The 18,356-nt window shown below is 44.3% G+C and overlaps 2 protein-coding genes across 2 annotated transcripts in view; both read left to right on the top strand.

Moving 5' to 3' along the window:
* Positions 1-3: 3 nt before the first annotated feature.
* Positions 4-18,356, top strand: part of LOC146990038 (mucin-5B-like) — a 30,840-nt gene continuing 12,487 nt past the window's right edge. The window contains exons 1-10 of the mRNA XM_085768004.1: positions 4-110; positions 234-385; positions 774-912; positions 1,140-1,244; positions 1,739-1,915; positions 2,409-2,648; positions 2,946-3,102; positions 3,263-3,391; positions 3,698-3,845; positions 4,898-4,941. Of these exons, the coding sequence (XP_085624130.1) occupies positions 24-110; positions 234-385; positions 774-912; positions 1,140-1,244; positions 1,739-1,915; positions 2,409-2,648; positions 2,946-3,102; positions 3,263-3,391; positions 3,698-3,845; positions 4,898-4,941 (1,378 nt within the window). The 5' untranslated portion in view covers positions 4-23. The remainder of the gene's footprint in view (positions 111-233; positions 386-773; positions 913-1,139; positions 1,245-1,738; positions 1,916-2,408; positions 2,649-2,945; positions 3,103-3,262; positions 3,392-3,697; positions 3,846-4,897; positions 4,942-18,356) is intronic.
* Positions 7,003-12,607, top strand: LOC146990039 (uncharacterized). The gene is made up of 6 exons (XM_085772964.1): positions 7,003-7,006; positions 9,055-9,156; positions 9,943-10,062; positions 10,309-10,559; positions 11,721-12,392; positions 12,569-12,607. Exons 1-6 carry the CDS (start codon positions 7,003-7,005, stop codon positions 12,605-12,607), a joined length of 1,188 nt encoding a protein of 395 aa, XP_085629090.1.

Here is an 18,356-nt window from a genome sequence, read left to right as displayed (position 1 = left end):
CCTCACCATCGTGTATTGCCCCCATGGTGTACTTCGACTGCTCCACTGCTCAACCCGGGGCCACTGGGACTGAGTGTCATAAGAGTTGCAGCACTCTGGACATGGCTTGTGTAAGAACAACTTAGCATGTGTACACGCTCACAGAGGTCAGACAACTACGTAGTTGTACTGTACATGCGCTGGCCCTGTTTGGCTCACCCCATCTTCTCGCCCTCCACTCTGGTTGAATACAGGTCAGCACAGGTTGCACGTCAGGCTGCATGTGCCCTGATGGCCTGGTGTCCGACGGAGTAGGAGGCTGCATCAACGAGAACAGCTGTCCATGTCTTCACAATGGACAGGTCTATCAGCCTGGACAGACACTGACTGTGGGATGTAACACCTGGTTTGTACAATGCTTTTCATTCATAGAAGTATAGTATATTCCTGTATAGAGACAAAATATTCCTCTTACGGAGGCAACATTTATATTTTCAACTGAACAGAAAAGGAAACATATTATATGCTATGTATACAGAAGTACACAAATTGAACACCAGCACGTTTAGAAAATAATGTGTGTCCAGATCCATTATATCTGAAATTTTGTTTCTCATGATCTTTCATGTAATTCTACGTTGGTAAATTCTATTTTAAAATTTGACAGTAATTATCACAAATATTTTTGCTCTTTGATCCTTAAAAAATAGCTCAGCCTACATAGATATAAATACTGCAATGTCCTTGGCAGGTTTACATGACTGAACGTTTGTGTGTGGTGTTTGTTTCCCCAGCTATTGCAGTGGAAGGAAGTTTACATGCTCCAACAATGTGTGTGATGCTGTTTGTGGTATCTATGGTGAGGGCCACTACATCACGTTTGATGACAAGAGGTTTGACTTCAATGGACAGTGTGAATACACACTCCTCCAGGTAAGGATTTTAATCCTTCTTATCATGTAGTGGCAGAAGTGAATGGAAATTGTCTTTCAGCAACTACTTTCTGTGACATAGAACAAAAAAGACTTTATATTTACCAAATATCTAAATGTGATTAATTGTGCATAATGTTCTAATGTGGTTAGTGTCAGGAAACAAAGGATTGTGACTTAACAATAATGTCTGTGGTAAATTGCATCACATGCCTGTGCTCTCCTCAGGACCACTGTGGTCAGGGCAGTGGAAGCTTCAGAATTATCACGGAGAACGTTCCTTGTGGAACCACAGGAACCACCTGTTCCAAGACCATCAAGATCTTCCTGGGGGTAAGCAGCCCAAACACACTCACACATGTGTGTGCCGTGTTCTTCTTCAAACACCAGATTGGAATATCAAACTGTTATTGATAACACATTAGGATTATGGATTAAATTATCACTCATGCTCACAGCAATCATTAATTGACTGTATTCATTGATTGATAAAGTTATAATTATTTTATTAAGTCAGCAGGTTTATTCTATTATAATGATAGAATTCCATGCTATGCTATGCTATGATGCTAAATTAATATGGTAAATACAGAATATAGGCAGTCTGATTGAACATTCAATGACACTGCCAATGAAACACAGCCTTCTTGGTGACACATAGTTAATTTAGAACCTGCTCCTTTTTGAGTGAGTGAGAGCTCCTATTCACACAATGGCAAGTAAGTTTTCACGTGAAGGCTAGAGATAGGAAAAGGAAATATTCAAGTGATACCTTGTTCAATACTGTATAGTACTAACTGAATGTTCATTCATGTTCATACCCACAGGATAATGAATTCCAGCTTAAAGACGAAATCTTCCAGGTGGTGAAGGGTAGCAGCCAAGTTTTTCCTGATCAGGTTCATAAGATGGGAATTTACCTGGTGCTAACGATTAAACCGGGACTAGTGCTCATGTGGGACCAGAAGACTAGTCTTTTCATTAAACTCAGCCCCCAGTTCCAGGTAAACAGTTGAATCTGCATATCTTTTCAATTCAGCATTATCATAATATAAGAGCTAACCCATTTACAGTATTAGCTATTCTCATCAAAGAGCTAAAAGAAGAGTGAACCGATGGTTTCAATGGTTTTCTGTCATTGAGAAAACTTATCAATTAGACTTATATTTACCTTCTGATGTTACATTTCCCATGTAAATTTGGATTCACATCTGTTTTATGTTTGGCTTCAATGTTCAATAGTTCATTCATTCATTTGTATTTCCATTTTGAAGTCTGCAGTTCTTTTGGTAAGCATGCCACTTTTAAAGATGGCACAGAGTTTAGTGTAAACACAAGGACAGGTGCCTTGGGAGTTGGGGCTGGTGAATATTGAAGACACCAGTGTTGGCACTGTGTGTAACCATCAAACAAAAAAGCCTAAACCTGTAGGGAAAAAGAAACCTTAACGCTGTATCAGACAAGGCAGTAAATTCTCACTGGGTTCCTCCCTCTCAGGGTCAAGTCTGTGGTCTGTGTGGAAACTATGATGGCAACAGTAAGAATGACTTCGCCACACGCTCCCAAGAGACGGTGGCAGATGTGCTAGAGTTTGGAAACAGCTGGAGGGTTTCGTCCAGCTGCCCCAATGCCCAACTAATCAGTGACCCCTGTGCCTCCAACCGCTACCGCGCGGCCTGGTCACAGAAACAGTGTAGCATCATCACTAGCGTCACTTTCCAGAGCTGTCACTCACAGGTAAATATGGTGGTAACAAGCATACTCACACATACACACAATACATTCACCTTAACTGGCATGGGAACTTGTTTCTATCCAGCCTTGTCTCTCTGCCTGCTTGTCAGACTGTCAGATATTTGGAGTTGTTATTCACAGTCCCTCACTGATGATTCCTTATGATTCTGTTGACCCCTGACCTTTTTGCACCATCATCACCACACACTGGTACAAATGGCTTCAAACCACTGATACTAACATAGGACAACAGTGTTTTCATTACCCTTGACCTTTATTAAAAGACGTTATGTTTTCAAGGTTGACCCTGGTCCTTTCTATGATTCCTGTGTGAGAGACTCTTGTGCTTGTGACACTGGCGGTGACTGTGAGTGTTTCTGCACTGCTGTGGCTGCCTATGCCAAGGCTTGTAATGAGGCTGGGGCCTGTGTTAGATGGAGAACTCCAAAGCTGTGCCGTAAGTTTGGCAACCATCACACCAGGAATATATGAGCTAAAGGATTTTTCTTAATTGATGTGTGCTAAAACAAAACCAGGAATTCTATATTTAGCCACATGTGACACCCTGACTTTAGTAACAGCTGCTAATGAATATGTATTTTGTCTATTTTGTCTAGCTATTTTCTGTGACTACTATAACGCTCCTGATGGTTGTGAGTGGCACTATAAGCCATGTGGAGCCGCCTGCATGAAGACCTGTAGAAATCCATCTGGAAACTGTTCCAACCTCATCACGTCCCTGGAAGGTGAATCAGATAGAGAAATTAGTTTACACATTGATCTGACACATCTTGTTTGGATTTGTTTTTATCCTTAAACTGCGAACCTTTAATAAGGACTCGTGGCTCAGGAGGTAGAGCAGGTAGCCCACTGATCAAAAGATGGTGGTGGTTTGATCCTCAGCTCCCCCTGGTCATATTTATTTTGTCTGTCTTTTATGGCAGCTTACTCCCACGTTGATGTGGATGTTTGTGAGGCAGAGGCAAATTGTAAATTGTTATATTAAGCATTCTATCATTTGCCATACTCAAAATATTGTTATGAATTTGCAGGCTGCTATCCAACATGTCCACCAGCCCAGCCCTACTTTGATGAAGACACCATGAAGTGTGTTTCCTGGAACCAGTGCGGCTGCTATGATTCCAAAGGCACCCATTACAGCATTGGTAATAAGGTGCCATCAGAGAACTGTTACACTTGGTATGTCTCATACACTGCACCTTCATCGTAGAATTTACCACCCTGTAGGAAATCAATATGTTATAAGTCAATATAAGTTTGTTAACAATGATAAGCAAGCAACACAAACATTTTCCTGACCTGCACACTAGCCTGCTGTCAGTATGTTTCCTTGGTGTCCTTAAGTATCCAGGGTTCATTCCCTCTCTTCATCTTTAGATGCACTCATGATTCAAGTGTTATTCCTGGAAATGTTTTGTTAATTCATTTTAAACAACAGTTAAAAGAATAGGGTGTTGTGTGGAAATATAATTACCAGTATTGTGATTCTCTATATCAGCACTTATGGAATGACTATGGTTACATAGTTACATAAATATCATCTGTGTATTACACTTGTTGAATCAAGGCCTGCAAAAACTGAGGAAAGATGTCCTAAAAATTGAAAAGCCTCCAACAACCACAGTGGGTTTTGCACAGTGTTTGCCAAACTGCTCAGGGATGAGGGATGACAGATCAGTACTTATTAGTTAGTTCTAGCAATCTGGCAAGTGGCATTTACACAGCATCTGTTACAATAGCTGTCATAACTGAACCACTGACTTGTTTGACAAATGATCGCCCATTAGCAAGTAAATATCCAGTTCCAGCTCTTGGTTAGAATTAGGCTTTATGATGTTTACCTTGCCTGTGACAAATGTCTGATGAACCATTTTAGACACATCACCCAAATTCGACCAGGAACTGCTTTGGAGACACCATGCAGTTGGTGTAATATCACCATGATTGTCACCTCCTTTTATGAAAGTGTATTTTGCTAAATTGACTGTTGCAATATCTGGCTCTAAGCACATTTGTTGTGCTTGTAATATGATACTAATCCCATGTACATGACTTAGCTATCAACCTCATTGTTTACTGATCATCTTCAAATGCTATATTTGGGCAATATTCAGCAGATGACAATGAAGATTCAGTAAAATTCTTATTGTTTTTGTTAATGTGAAAAATTGCATTTTCTAAACAAAATGTAAAAGAACCTGCACTAATCTAAATTTTGTTCTGTTTAAAAGCTCTTGTACAGTTTCTGGAATATCGTGCAGCTACGATGTCAACTGTGAGTACAATATTTTATTTAACTTTACACTCTACACACACACACACACACACACACACAGTTTTTTAAAGTTTGAGCCATGTGTTTATTAAAGGGACAACGAGGCGTTTTGGAAAGCTAAGTGTTTTCACACTACATTTACCATGAGCCTCCGCACGCACGGTGAAATTCTTGGACCGGTGCAAGACGGACGTCTTGCCAAGAATGTTTTCATTCATCAAGTATGAAAGTGAGAGGTTCGAAGACGAACAGATACCGGTGTACTTCCGACTATAAACGGCGATTCGGCAGCGTTATTCTCATGACCCGCCAGGCAGCGTCCGCGAAACCGAAAGTGGGAAACGCTGGGCGGCTTGCCGAGCACTTCCACCATAACAAAACGATAGAGACAAAACGATATATTAATCGAAAATGGACCCATTAACAAGTGTGGGTAACGTAGATTCATCCACAATAATATGAGACTTTTTTTATAACCAAATACAAACTCCTCGTTGTCCCTTTAAAGCCTGAAATAAAACAAGATGAGAACTTAAAGTCCCCCTAAAGAGGCATTTTAAAATTTATAAAAATGCTCTGCTATGACTATTTTTTGATTAATATTGCTTTCCCACAAAAAAAGTTGTTTAAAAGAACTCCCGAAGAGGCTAAAAACACGTCTACTATTTCTCCCTCATTGAAAAATCCAGATTCTATGAATATTCATGAGCATGCAAATGCATCATGACTTGTGCTCGCCCACTGCCACCGTGTTGTTAAGTAACAGTGGTACGCGTTAGCGGGGGCAGGGGAAACTATGTGAAAACACAAGGTTTGCACCGGGATTCAAACCCTGCTCTACCCAAGGGGGCAGTTGTCAGTCTGAGAAGTGAAGCTCACTTCCGCATTCAAAAAGCTGCAATCCCCTGGGCTGTCGCTGGGGGCTGGCTCCAGAAGGGAGCAACTCCAATTGAGCCCCATGTTAAAATAGCCGATTTTACAGCTTAAAAAAACATATTTACAGCCTGGTACATTTTATTTTTTTGGTCTCAACCGATAGTTTCTACCCCCGCACACACTCTGAGGGGGGTGAATTTTTTTTAAACTCTACCGTTTTACTATTATTAGGTTTAAAGTTCTGGCCAATTAGGGCGCAGAACCGTTGAGTGACAGGTCCGGCGACCGCTGCTACGAGGCCAGTGGGCGGGCTCTCGGCCGGCCAACGGCCGCACCGCTCCAAATATGGCAAGTAGAATCCAACATGGCGCGGTTCAAACCCCCGTAGTAGCGGCACAAAACAGACTCCCCCAAACCAATGGGTGACGTCACGGACGCTACGTCCATTCTTTTTACAGTCTATGGCTCTACCACATTCAAGGTGGCGATAATACCTCTTGGCCACAGCAACTAATGATACTGTTTCTGGACATCTAGCTGTGTAAGTAGATCACATCACAGTGAACAACAAATGAGATGCAAAACAAATTCAACGGCATTGGTTGCTAGGGATTATGATGTATTAATCCCAACTGTTTGCTGAAAAACTGAATCCAATTTTTTCAGACTCTGGCTTTGAAAACTACATTTTCAAATCTAAAATGCTCAGTTGTGGCTGCATTAGCTTTGCTGCTGAAATGTCTTGTAGCAGAACCCAGACTTTAATTATTCCCAGCACTTTCTGTGATGCAGTATACTTGCTTATCATAGGAAGTCATTAGAAATGACTCTTTACATTAAGGTAGTAGCCTAGTGAGAACAGATTGTTGGGGGAATCACTTTTTTTTTTCTCTTATTCATCAAACCGCAGTTTTTGCAAGTTCCCGCAATTTTTGCAAATTCCCGTAATTTCATCACATAAAATTGCATATACTATATAATATCCCGCATATTCCATGGAATTTTTTAAGAAAACATGCCGCATAATCAAGGATTTTTGCTTGCAACAATCAAAAAAAAACTCTGCCTTTTTCTGGAAGGACTGGTTAATAACAGGTTTTGGTGTTTCATTCTCTCTTCTTTATGATGCCCAGTATAGTCACATATGTGAACAACGGGATGTCGAAACATTGAGATTTCGGAACAATGGGTAACTTTTGGAATAATGTGATGTCAGAATTATGAGCGGACCTCCACTGAGTCTACCCCCTCACCTCCACCCCATCCCGACCCCAACACAACACATAATATGAAGAAGGACTAATTAATTTTTTTGTTCCACTTGTCATTCCCGACTGCTTTACATATCTGTAGAGACAATAAGAGAGCGTGCCGCTGTTACACAAATGAGTAGTAATAATCAAACACAAACTAAAGACTCAGATTATAGTAATAATTTACTAATTATGATGGATTAATAGGATACTAATAATATTATAAAACATTTCTACTTGCCAAGCACCTTTGCTGCTGTCACTGTTTCAGCTAAGTCAGGGGCCACCTGCATCAGTGCGTCATTGCATCATTATCAAGTCCATGGCGAAGGACAGTGTTGAGGACGTGGTCCATGCAGTCATGTCTCATATATGACCTGAGAGCGTTAACTACATTTGCTCCCTAGTCTGTATCCCAAACAATGTCTTTTAAAGATAGTGGGTCAAACCTGAACTTGGTGACCAAGAGCTTGACAAGCTCTCTCTTGATGTTATCGCCTATTTTTTTCTCATCCACGGGAAACTTTGCCGTGGTGAGATTCTTTCCGATTAATTCAAAATCTTCTGTAACATAGTGGCACGTTATTGACAGATAGTGAATCTTTCTAAAGTCGTCTGTCCACATATCTGTAGACATTCCCACTTTTCCTCCTTTGTTCAGGATCTCTATCACCTGCTCCGCAAACTCTTCTCTTTTTTCCTCTGCCAAATCCCGACAGTGTGTTGCTACTTTGTTGGGAGATGGGAGGACAGAGCTTGCAGCAACTCTGCCGTGTGTTGCACCAACATTTATGAGTTCCTGTGCAAGTTCTAAGAAGCCGTCTCCTTGAACAAAAAAAAATGGCCTAATGTCCTTGGCGCACATGTAAACACATTTCTCTCTTATTGCCTGTTTTGTTTTGAGGGGGACATTTTTGGCCTGGAACTTGGTCATCGATTGCTGCTGCTGCCCTTGCGTCGTGGTGGTGGTCGAATGCGCACAGTTTAATGTATGGCGGCTCAGGCTGGACGACCCTGTTTTTTTGCTGTCATATTTCATCAGCACTTTGCATTTTGAGCATTTCACATAATCTGTAGAATTTCCATCAGAATCCAGCACCACTCCAAACACTTTCCAGAACTCTGATTTCCCCACTCCTTTAGTAGTGAGGGTGAATTCACCTGCGGCAAGTTTACTTTTCACCAACTCCATCTTCTTCTCCAGGCTAAAGGTGTGCACGCAGCGGCGTGAGATCTGGCCCCGCCCCTCTCCATGATGCATGCTGCACGCAGCAGCCAGACTTTCTTTACCGTTTTTTTTTTTTTTTTTTTTAACCGAGCGACCCGAGTCACTTGCTTATGATTTCGACCCGAACCCGCGGGTCCCATCGGGTTTGTTGGGCCGGCCCAACCCGTTGAGAACTCTACAGGAAATCACACCTTATATATATACTGTATATATATGTATGTATACACACAAACACATATTATATGTTATGCTCTTCTTCTGCAGCTTGTACGTGCTTCTTCAATGGAAAGACCTACAGTTATGGGGAAACCATATATAATACCACAGATGGGCTTGGAAACTGCATTACAGCTGAATGTGGTGCCAATGGTAACATAACAAGGGACATATACCCCTGCATAACTACAACCACCACTGGACCCACAACAACCCCCTTTACATTTACCACAGTTCCTGTTAGCACTGTGACACCTGAAACACCTTTGACCACAACCAAGGGTACAACAGTTACACCTGTCGAGACAACATCAGAGGAAACAACAGTCAGTGCTGAAACAACAAAACCACCAAAGGTCACAACTGTGACCACCTCTACAACAGCTGTTGTTGAAACTACAACCGCAGTGCCTGTTGTCTCAACAACAAGTGCCGAAACCACAGTGATAACATCAACGCCATCAGTTAGCACGGCCACCACTGAGGCACCTCTATCCACAACAAAGGGAACTACAGTTACAACTGTCGAAACGACATCAGAGGAAACAACAGTCAGTGCTAAAACCACAACTGGCCCAGTGACCACCTCTACAACAGCTGTTGTTGAAACTACAACCTCAGTGCCTGTTGTCTCAACAACAAGTGCCGAAACCACAGTGATAACATCAACGCCATCAGTTAGCACGGCCACCACTGAGGCACCTCTATCCACAACAAAGGGAACTACAGTTACAACTGTCGAAACAACATCAGAGGAAACAACAGTCACTGCTGAAACAACAAAACCACCTAAAATCACAACTGGCCCAGTGACCACCTCTACAACAGCTGTTGTTGAAACTACAACCTCAGTGCCTGTTGTCTCAACAACAAGTGCCGAAACCACAGTGATAACATCAACGCCGTCAGTTAGCACGGCCACCACTGAGGCACCTCTATCCACAACAAAGGGAACTACAGTTACAACTGTCGAAACAACATCAGAGGAAACAACAGTCACTGCTGAAACAACAAAACCACCTAAAATCACAACTGGCCCAGTGACCACCTCTACAACAGCTGTTGTTGAAACTACAACCTCAGTGCCTGTTGTCTCAACAACAAGTGCCGAAACCACAGTGATAACATCAACGCCATCAGTTAGCACGGCCACCACTGAGGCACCTCTATCCACAACAAAGGGAACTACAGTTACAACTGTCGAAACGACATCAGAGGAAACAACAGTCAGTGCTAAAACCACAACTGGCCCAGTGACCACCTCTACAACAGCTGTTGTTGAAACTACAACCTCAGTGCCTGTTGTCTCAACAACAAGTGCCGAAACCACAGTGATAACATCAACGCCATCAGTTAGCACGGCCACCACTGAGGCACCTCTATCCACAACAAAGGGAACTACAGTTACAACTGTCGAAACAACATCAGAGGAAACAACAGTCACTGCTGAAACAACAAAACAACCTAAAATCACAACTGGCCCAGTGACCACCTCTACAACAGCTGTTGTTGAAACTACAACCTCAGTGCCTGTTGTCTCAACAACAAGTGCCGAAACCACAGTGATAACATCAACGCCGTCAGTTAGCACGGCCACCACTGAGGCACCTCTATCCACAACAAAGGGAACTACAGTTACAACTGTCGAAACAACATCAGAGGAAACAACAGTCACTGCTGAAACAACAAAACCACCTAAAATCACAACTGGCCCAGTGACCACCTCTACAACAGCTGTTGTTGAAACTACAACCTCAGTGCCTGTTGTCTCAACAACAAGTGCCGAAACCACAGTGATAACATCAACGCCGTCAGTTAGCACGGCCACCACTGAGGCACCTCTATCCACAACAAAGGGAACTACAGTTACAACTGTCGAAACAACATCAGAGGAAACAACAGTCACTGCTGAAACAACAAAACCACCTAAAATCACAACTGGCCCAGTGACCACCTCTACAACAGCTGTTGTTGAAACTACAACCTCAGTGCCTGTTGTCTCAACAACAAGTGCCGAAACCACAGTGATAACATCAACGCCATCAGTTAGCACGGCCACCACTGAGGCACCTCTATCCACAACAAAGGGAACTACAGTTACAACTGTCGAAACGACATCAGAGGAAACAACAGTCAGTGCTAAAACCACAACTGGCCCAGTGACCACCTCTACAACAGCTGTTGTTGAAACTACAACCTCAGTGCCTGTTGTCTCAACAACAAGTGCCGAAACCACAGTGATAACATCAACGCCATCAGTTAGCACGGCCACCACTGAGGCACCTCTATCCACAACAAAGGGAACTACAGTTACAACTGTCGAAACAACATCAGAGGAAACAACAGTCACTGCTGAAACAACAAAACAACCTAAAATCACAACTGGCCCAGTGACCACCTCTACAACAGCTGTTGTTGAAACTACAACCTCAGTGCCTGTTGTCTCAACAACAAGTGCCGAAACCACAGTGATAACATCAACGCCGTCAGTTAGCACGGCCACCACTGAGGCACCTCTATCCACAACAAAGGGAACTACAGTTACAACTGTCGAAACAACATCAGAGGAAACAACAGTCACTGCTGAAACAACAAAACCACCTAAAATCACAACTGGCCCAGTGACCACCTCTACAACAGCTGTTGTTGAAACTACAACCTCAGTGCCTGTTGTCTCAACAACAAGTGCTGAAACCACAGTGATAACATCAACGCCATCAGTTAGCACGGCCACCACTGAGGCACCTCTATCCACAACAAAGGGAACTACAGTTACAACTGTCGAAACGACATCAGAGGAAACAACAGTCAGTGCTAAAACCACAACTGGCCCAGTGACCACCTCTACAACAGCTGTTGTTGAAACTACAACCTCAGTGCCTGTTGTCTCAACAACAAGTGCCGAAACCACAGTGATAACATCAACGCCATCAGTTAGCACGGCCACCACTGAGGCACCTCTATCCACAACAAAGGGAACTACAGTTACAACTGTCGAAACAACATCAGAGGAAACAACAGTCACTGCTGAAACAACAAAACAACCTAAAATCACAACTGGCCCAGTGACCACCTCTACAACAGCTGTTGTTGAAACTACAACCTCAGTGCCTGTTGTCTCAACAACAAGTGCCGAAACCACAGTGATAACATCAACGCCGTCAGTTAGCACGGCCACCACTGAGGCACCTCTATCCACAACAAAGGGAACTACAGTTACAACTGTCGAAACAACATCAGAGGAAACAACAGTCACTGCTGAAACAACAAAACCACCTAAAATCACAACTGGCCCAGTGACCACCTCTACAACAGCTGTTGTTGAAACTACAACCTCAGTGCCTGTTGTCTCAACAACAAGTGCCGAAACCACAGTGATAACATCAACGCCGTCAGTTAGCACGGCCACCACTGAGGCACCTCTATCCACAACAAAGGGAACTACAGTTACAACTGTCGAAACAACATCAGAGGAAACAACAGTCACTGCTGAAACAACAAAACAACCTAAAATCACAACTGGCCCAGTGACCACCTCTACAACAGCTGTTGTTGAAACTACAACCTCAGTGCCTGTTGTCTCAACAACAAGTGCCGAAACCACAGTGATAACATCAACGCCGTCAGTTAGCACGGCCACCACTGAGGCACCTCTATCCACAACAAAGGGAACTACAGTTACAACTGTCGAAACAACATCAGAGGAAACAACAGTCACTGCTGAAACAACAAAACCACCTAAAACCACAACTGGCCCAGTGACCACCTCTACAACAGCTGTTGTTGAAACTACAACCTCAGTGCCTGTTGTCTCAACAACAAGTGCCGAAACCACAGTGATAACATCAACGCCGTCAGTTAGCACGGCCACCACTGAGGCACCTCTATCCACAACAAAGGGAACTACAGTTACAACTGTCGAAACAACATCAGAGGAAACAACAGTCACTGCTGAAACAACAAAACCACCTAAAATCACAACTGGCCCAGTGACCACCTCTACAACAGCTGTTGTTGAAACTACAACCTCAGTGCCTGTTGTCTCAACAACAAGTGCCGAAACCACAGTGATAACATCAACGCCATCAGTTAGCACGGCCACCACTGAGGCACCTCTATCCACAACAAAGGGAACTACAGTTACAACTGTCGAAACGACATCAGAGGAAACAACAGTCAGTGCTAAAAACCACAACTGGCCCAGTGACCACCTCTACAACAGCTGTTGTTGAAACTACAACCTCAGTGCCTGTTGTCTCAACAACAAGTGCCGAAACCACAGTGATAACATCAACGCCATCAGTTAGCACGGCCACCACTGAGGCACCTCTATCCACAACAAAGGGAACTACAGTTACAACTGTCGAAACAACATCAGAGGAAACAACAGTCACTGCTGAAACAACAAAACCACCTAAAATCACAACTGGCCCAGTGACCACCTCTACAACAGCTGTTGTTGAAACTACAACCTCAGTGCCTGTTGTCTCAACAACAAGTGCCGAAACCACAGTGATAACATCAACGCCGTCAGTTAGCACGGCCACCACTGAGGCACCTCTATCCACAACAAAGGGAACTACAGTTACAACTGTCGAAACAACATCAGAGGAAACAACAGTCACTGCTGAAACAACAAAACCACCTAAAATCACAACTGGCCCAGTGACCACCTCTACAACAGCTGTTGTTGAAACTACAACCTCAGTGCCTGTTGTCTCAACAACAAGTGCCGAAACCACAGTGATAACATCAACGCCATCAGTTAGCACGGCCACCACTGAGGCACCTCTATCCACAACAAAGGGAACTACAGTTACAACTGTCGAAACGACATCAGAGGAAACAACAGTCAGTGCTAAAACCACAACTGGCCCAGTGACCACCTCTACAACAGCTGTTGTTGAAACTACAACCTCAGTGCCTGTTGTCTCAACAACAAGTGCCGAAACCACAGTGATAACATCAACGCCATCAGTTAGCACGGCCACCACTGAGGCACCTCTATCCACAACAAAGGGAACTACAGTTACAACTGTCGAAACAACATCAGAGGAAACAACAGTCACTGCTGAAACAACAAAACAACCTAAAATCACAACTGGCCCAGTGACCACCTCTACAACAGCTGTTGTTGAAACTACAACCTCAGTGCCTGTTGTCTCAACAACAAGTGCCGAAACCACAGTGATAACATCAACGCCGTCAGTTAGCACGGCCACCACTGAGGCACCTCTATCCACAACAAAGGGAACTACAGTTACAACTGTCGAAACAACATCAGAGGAAACAACAGTCACTGCTGAAACAACAAAACCACCTAAAATCACAACTGGCCCAGTGACCACCTCTACAACAGCTGTTGTTGAAACTACAACCTCAGTGCCTGTTGTCTCAACAACAAGTGCCGAAACCACAGTGATAACATCAACGCCGTCAGTTAGCACGGCCACCACTGAGGCACCTCTATCCACAACAAAGGGAACTACAGTTACAACTGTCGAAACAACATCAGAGGAAACAACAGTCACTGCTGAAACAACAAAACCACCTAAAATCACAACTGGCCCAGTGACGACCTCTACAACAGCTGTTGTTGAAACTACAACCTCAGTGCCTGTTGTCTCAACAACAAGTGCCGAAACCACAGTGATAACATCAACGCCATCAGTTAGCACGGCCACCACTGAGGCACCTCTATCCACAACAAAGGGAACTACAGTTACAACTGTCGAAACAACATCAGAGGAAACAACAGTCAGTGCTAAAACCACAACTGGCCCAGTGACCACCTCTACAACAGCTGTTGTTGAAACTACAACCTCAGTGCCTGTTGTCTCAACAACAAGTGCCGAAACCACAGTGATAACATCAACGCCATCAGTTAGCACGGCCACCACTGAGGCACCTCTATCCACAACAAAGGGAACTACAGTTACAACTGTCGAAACAACATCAGAGGAAACAACAGTCACTGCTGAAACAACAAAACCACCTAAAATCACAACTGGCCCAGTGACCACCTCTACAACAGCTGTTGTTGAAACTACAACCTCAGTGCCTGTTGTCTCAACAACAAGTGCCGAAACCACAGTGATAACATCAACGCCATCAGTTAGCACGGCCACCACTGAGGCACCTCTATCCACAACAAAGGGAACTACAGTTACAACTGTCGAAACGACATCAGAGGAAACAACAGTCAGTGCTAAAACCACAACTGGCCCAGTGACCACCTCTACAACAGCTGTTGTTGAAACTACAACCTCAGTGCCTGTTGTCTCAACAACAAGTGCCGAAACCACAGTGATAACATCAACGCCATCAGTTAGCACGGCCACCACTGAGGCACCTCTATCCACAACAAAGGGAACTACAGTTACAACTGTCGAAACGACATCAGAGGAAACAACAGTCAGTGCTAAAACCACAACTGGCCCAGTGACCACCTCTACAACAGCTGTTGTTGAAACTACAACCTCAGTGCCTGTTGTCTCAACAACAAGTGCCGAAACCACAGTGATAACATCAACGCCATCAGTTAGCACGGCCACCACTGAGGCACCTCTATCCACAACAAAGGGAACTACAGTTACAACTGTCGAAACAACATCAGAGGAAACAACAGTCACTGCTGAAACAACAAAACAACCTAAAATCACAACTGGCCCAGTGACCACCTCTACAACAGCTGTTGTTGAAACTACAACCTCAGTGCCTGTTGTCTCAACAACAAGTGCCGAAACCACAGTGATAACATCAACGCCGTCAGTTAGCACGGCCACCACTGAGGCACCTCTATCCACAACAAAGGGAACTACAGTTACAACTGTCGAAACAACATCAGAGGAAACAACAGTCACTGCTGAAACAACAAAACCACCTAAAATCACAACTGGCCCAGTGACCACCTCTACAACAGCTGTTGTTGAAACTACAACCTCAGTGCCTGTTGTCTCAACAACAAGTGCCGAAACCACAGTGATAACATCAACGCCGTCAGTTAGCACGGCCACCACTGAGGCACCTCTATCCACAACAAAGGGAACTACAGTTACAACTGTCGAAACAACATCAGAGGAAACAACAGTCACTGCTGAAACAACAAAACAACCTAAAATCACAACTGGCCCAGTGACCACCTCTACAACAGCTGTTGTTGAAACTACAACCTCAGTGCCTGTTGTCTCAACAACAAGTGCCGAAACCACAGTGATAACATCAACGCCGTCAGTTAGCACGGCCACCACTGAGGCACCTCTATCCACAACAAAGGGAACTACAGTTACAACTGTCGAAACAACATCAGAGGAAACAACAGTCACTGCTGAAACAACAAAACCACCTAAAATCACAACTGGCCCAGTGACCACCTCTACAACAGCTGTTGTTGAAACTACAACCTCAGTGCCTGTTGTCTCAACAACAAGTGCCGAAACCACAGTGATAACATCAACGCCGTCAGTTAGCACGGCCACCACTGAGGCACCTCTATCCACAACAAAGGGAACTACAGTTACAACTGTCGAAACAACATCAGAGGAAACAACAGTCACTGCTGAAACAACAAAACCACCTAAAATCACAACTGGCCCAGTGACCACCTCTACAACAGCTGTTGTTGAAACTACAACCTCAGTGCCTGTTGTCTCAACAACAAGTGCCGAAACCACAGTGATAACATCAACGCCATCAGTTAGCACGGCCACCACTGAGGCACCTCTATCCACAACAAAGGGAACTACAGTTACAACTGTCGAAACGACATCAGAGGAAACAACAGTCAGTGCTAAAACCACAACTGGCCCAGTGACCACCTCTACAACAGCTGTTGTTGAAACTACAACCTCAGTGCCTGTTGTCTCAACAACAAGTGCCGAAACCACAGTGATAACATCAACGCCATCAGTTAGCACGGCCACCACTGAGGCACCTCTATCCACAACAAAGGGAACTACAGTTACAACTGTCGAAACAACATCAGAGGAAACAACAGTCACTGCTGAAACAACAAAACAACCTAAAATCACAACTGGCCCAGTGACCACCTCTACAACAGCTGTTGTTGAAACTACAACCTCAGTGCCTGTTGTCTCAACAACAAGTGCCGAAACCACAGTGATAACATCAACGCCGTCAGTTAGCACGGCCACCACTGAGGCACCTCTATCCACAACAAAGGGAACTACAGTTACAACTGTCGAAACAACATCAGAGGAAACAACAGTCACTGCTGAAACAACAAAACCACCTAAAATCACAACTGGCCCAGTGACCACCTCTACAACAGCTGTTGTTGAAACTACAACCTCAGTGCCTGTTGTCTCAACAACAAGTGCCGAAACCACAGTGATAACATCAACGCCATCAGTTAGCACGGCCACCACTGAGGCACCTCTATCCACAACAAAGGGAACTACAGTTACAACTGTCGAAACGACATCAGAGGAAACAACAGTCAGTGCTAAAACCACAACTGGCCCAGTGACCACCTCTACAACAGCTGTTGTTGAAACTACAACCTCAGTGCCTGTTGTCTCAACAACAAGTGCCGAAACCACAGTGATAACATCAACGCCATCAGTTAGCACGGCCACCACTGAGGCACCTCTATCCACAACAAAGGGAACTACAGTTACAACTGTCGAAACAACATCAGAGGAAACAACAGTCACTGCTGAAACAACAAAACCACCTAAAATCACAACTGGCCCAGTGACCACCTCTACAACAGCTGTTGTTGAAACTACAACCTCAGTGCCTGTTGTCTCAACAACAAGTGCCGAAACCACAGTGATAACATCAACGCCGTCAGTTAGCACGGCCACCACTGAGGCACCTCTATCCACAACAAAGGGAACTACAGTTACAACTGTCGAAACAACATCAGAGGAAACAACAGTCACTGCTGAAACAACAAAACCACCTAAAATCACAACTGGCCCAGTGACCACCTCTACAACAGCTGTTGTTGAAACTACAACCTCAGTGCCTGTTGTCTCAACAACAAGTGCCGAAACCACAGTGATAACATCAACGCCGTCAGTTAGCACGGCCACCACTGAGGCACCTCTATCCACAACAAAGGGAACTACAGTTACAACTGTCGAAACAACATCAGAGGAAACAACAGTCACTGCTGAAACAACAAAACCACCTAAAATCACAACTGGCCCAGTGACCACCTCTACAACAGCTGTTGTTGAAACTACAACCTCAGTGCCTGTTGTCTCAACAACAAGTGCCGAAACCACAGTGATAACATCAACGCCATCAGTTAGCACGGCCACCACTGAGGCACCTCTATCCACAACAAAGGGAACTACAGTTACAACTGTCGAAACGACATCAGAGGAAACAACAGTCAGTGCTAAAACCACAACTGGCCCAGTGACCACCTCTACAACAGCTGTTGTTGAAACTACAACCTCAGTGCCTGTTGTCTCAACAACAAGTGCCGAAACCACAGTGATAACATCAACGCCATCAGTTAGCACGGCCACCACTGAGGCACCTCTATCCACAACAAAGGGAACTACAGTTACAACTGTCGAAACAACATCAGAGGAAACAACAGTCACTGCTGAAACAACAAAACCACCTAAAATCACAACTGGCCCAGTGACCACCTCTACAACAGCTGTTGTTGAAACTACAACCTCAGTGCCTGTTGTCTCAACAACAAGTGCCGAAACCACAGTGATAACATCAACGCCATCAGTTAGCACGGCCACCACTGAGGCACCTCTATCCACAACAAAGGGAACTACAGTTACAACTGTCGAAACGACATCAGAGGAAACAACAGTCAGTGCTAAAACCACAACTGGCCCAGTGACCAC

Source organism: Trachurus japonicus, chromosome 3 (genome assembly GCF_045865225.1).
Source record: "Trachurus japonicus isolate A0001 chromosome 3, Traja_1.0".
Taxonomy (NCBI): Eukaryota; Metazoa; Chordata; class Actinopteri; order Carangiformes; family Carangidae; genus Trachurus; species Trachurus japonicus.
This window is presented reverse-complemented; position numbering and strand designations above follow the sequence as displayed.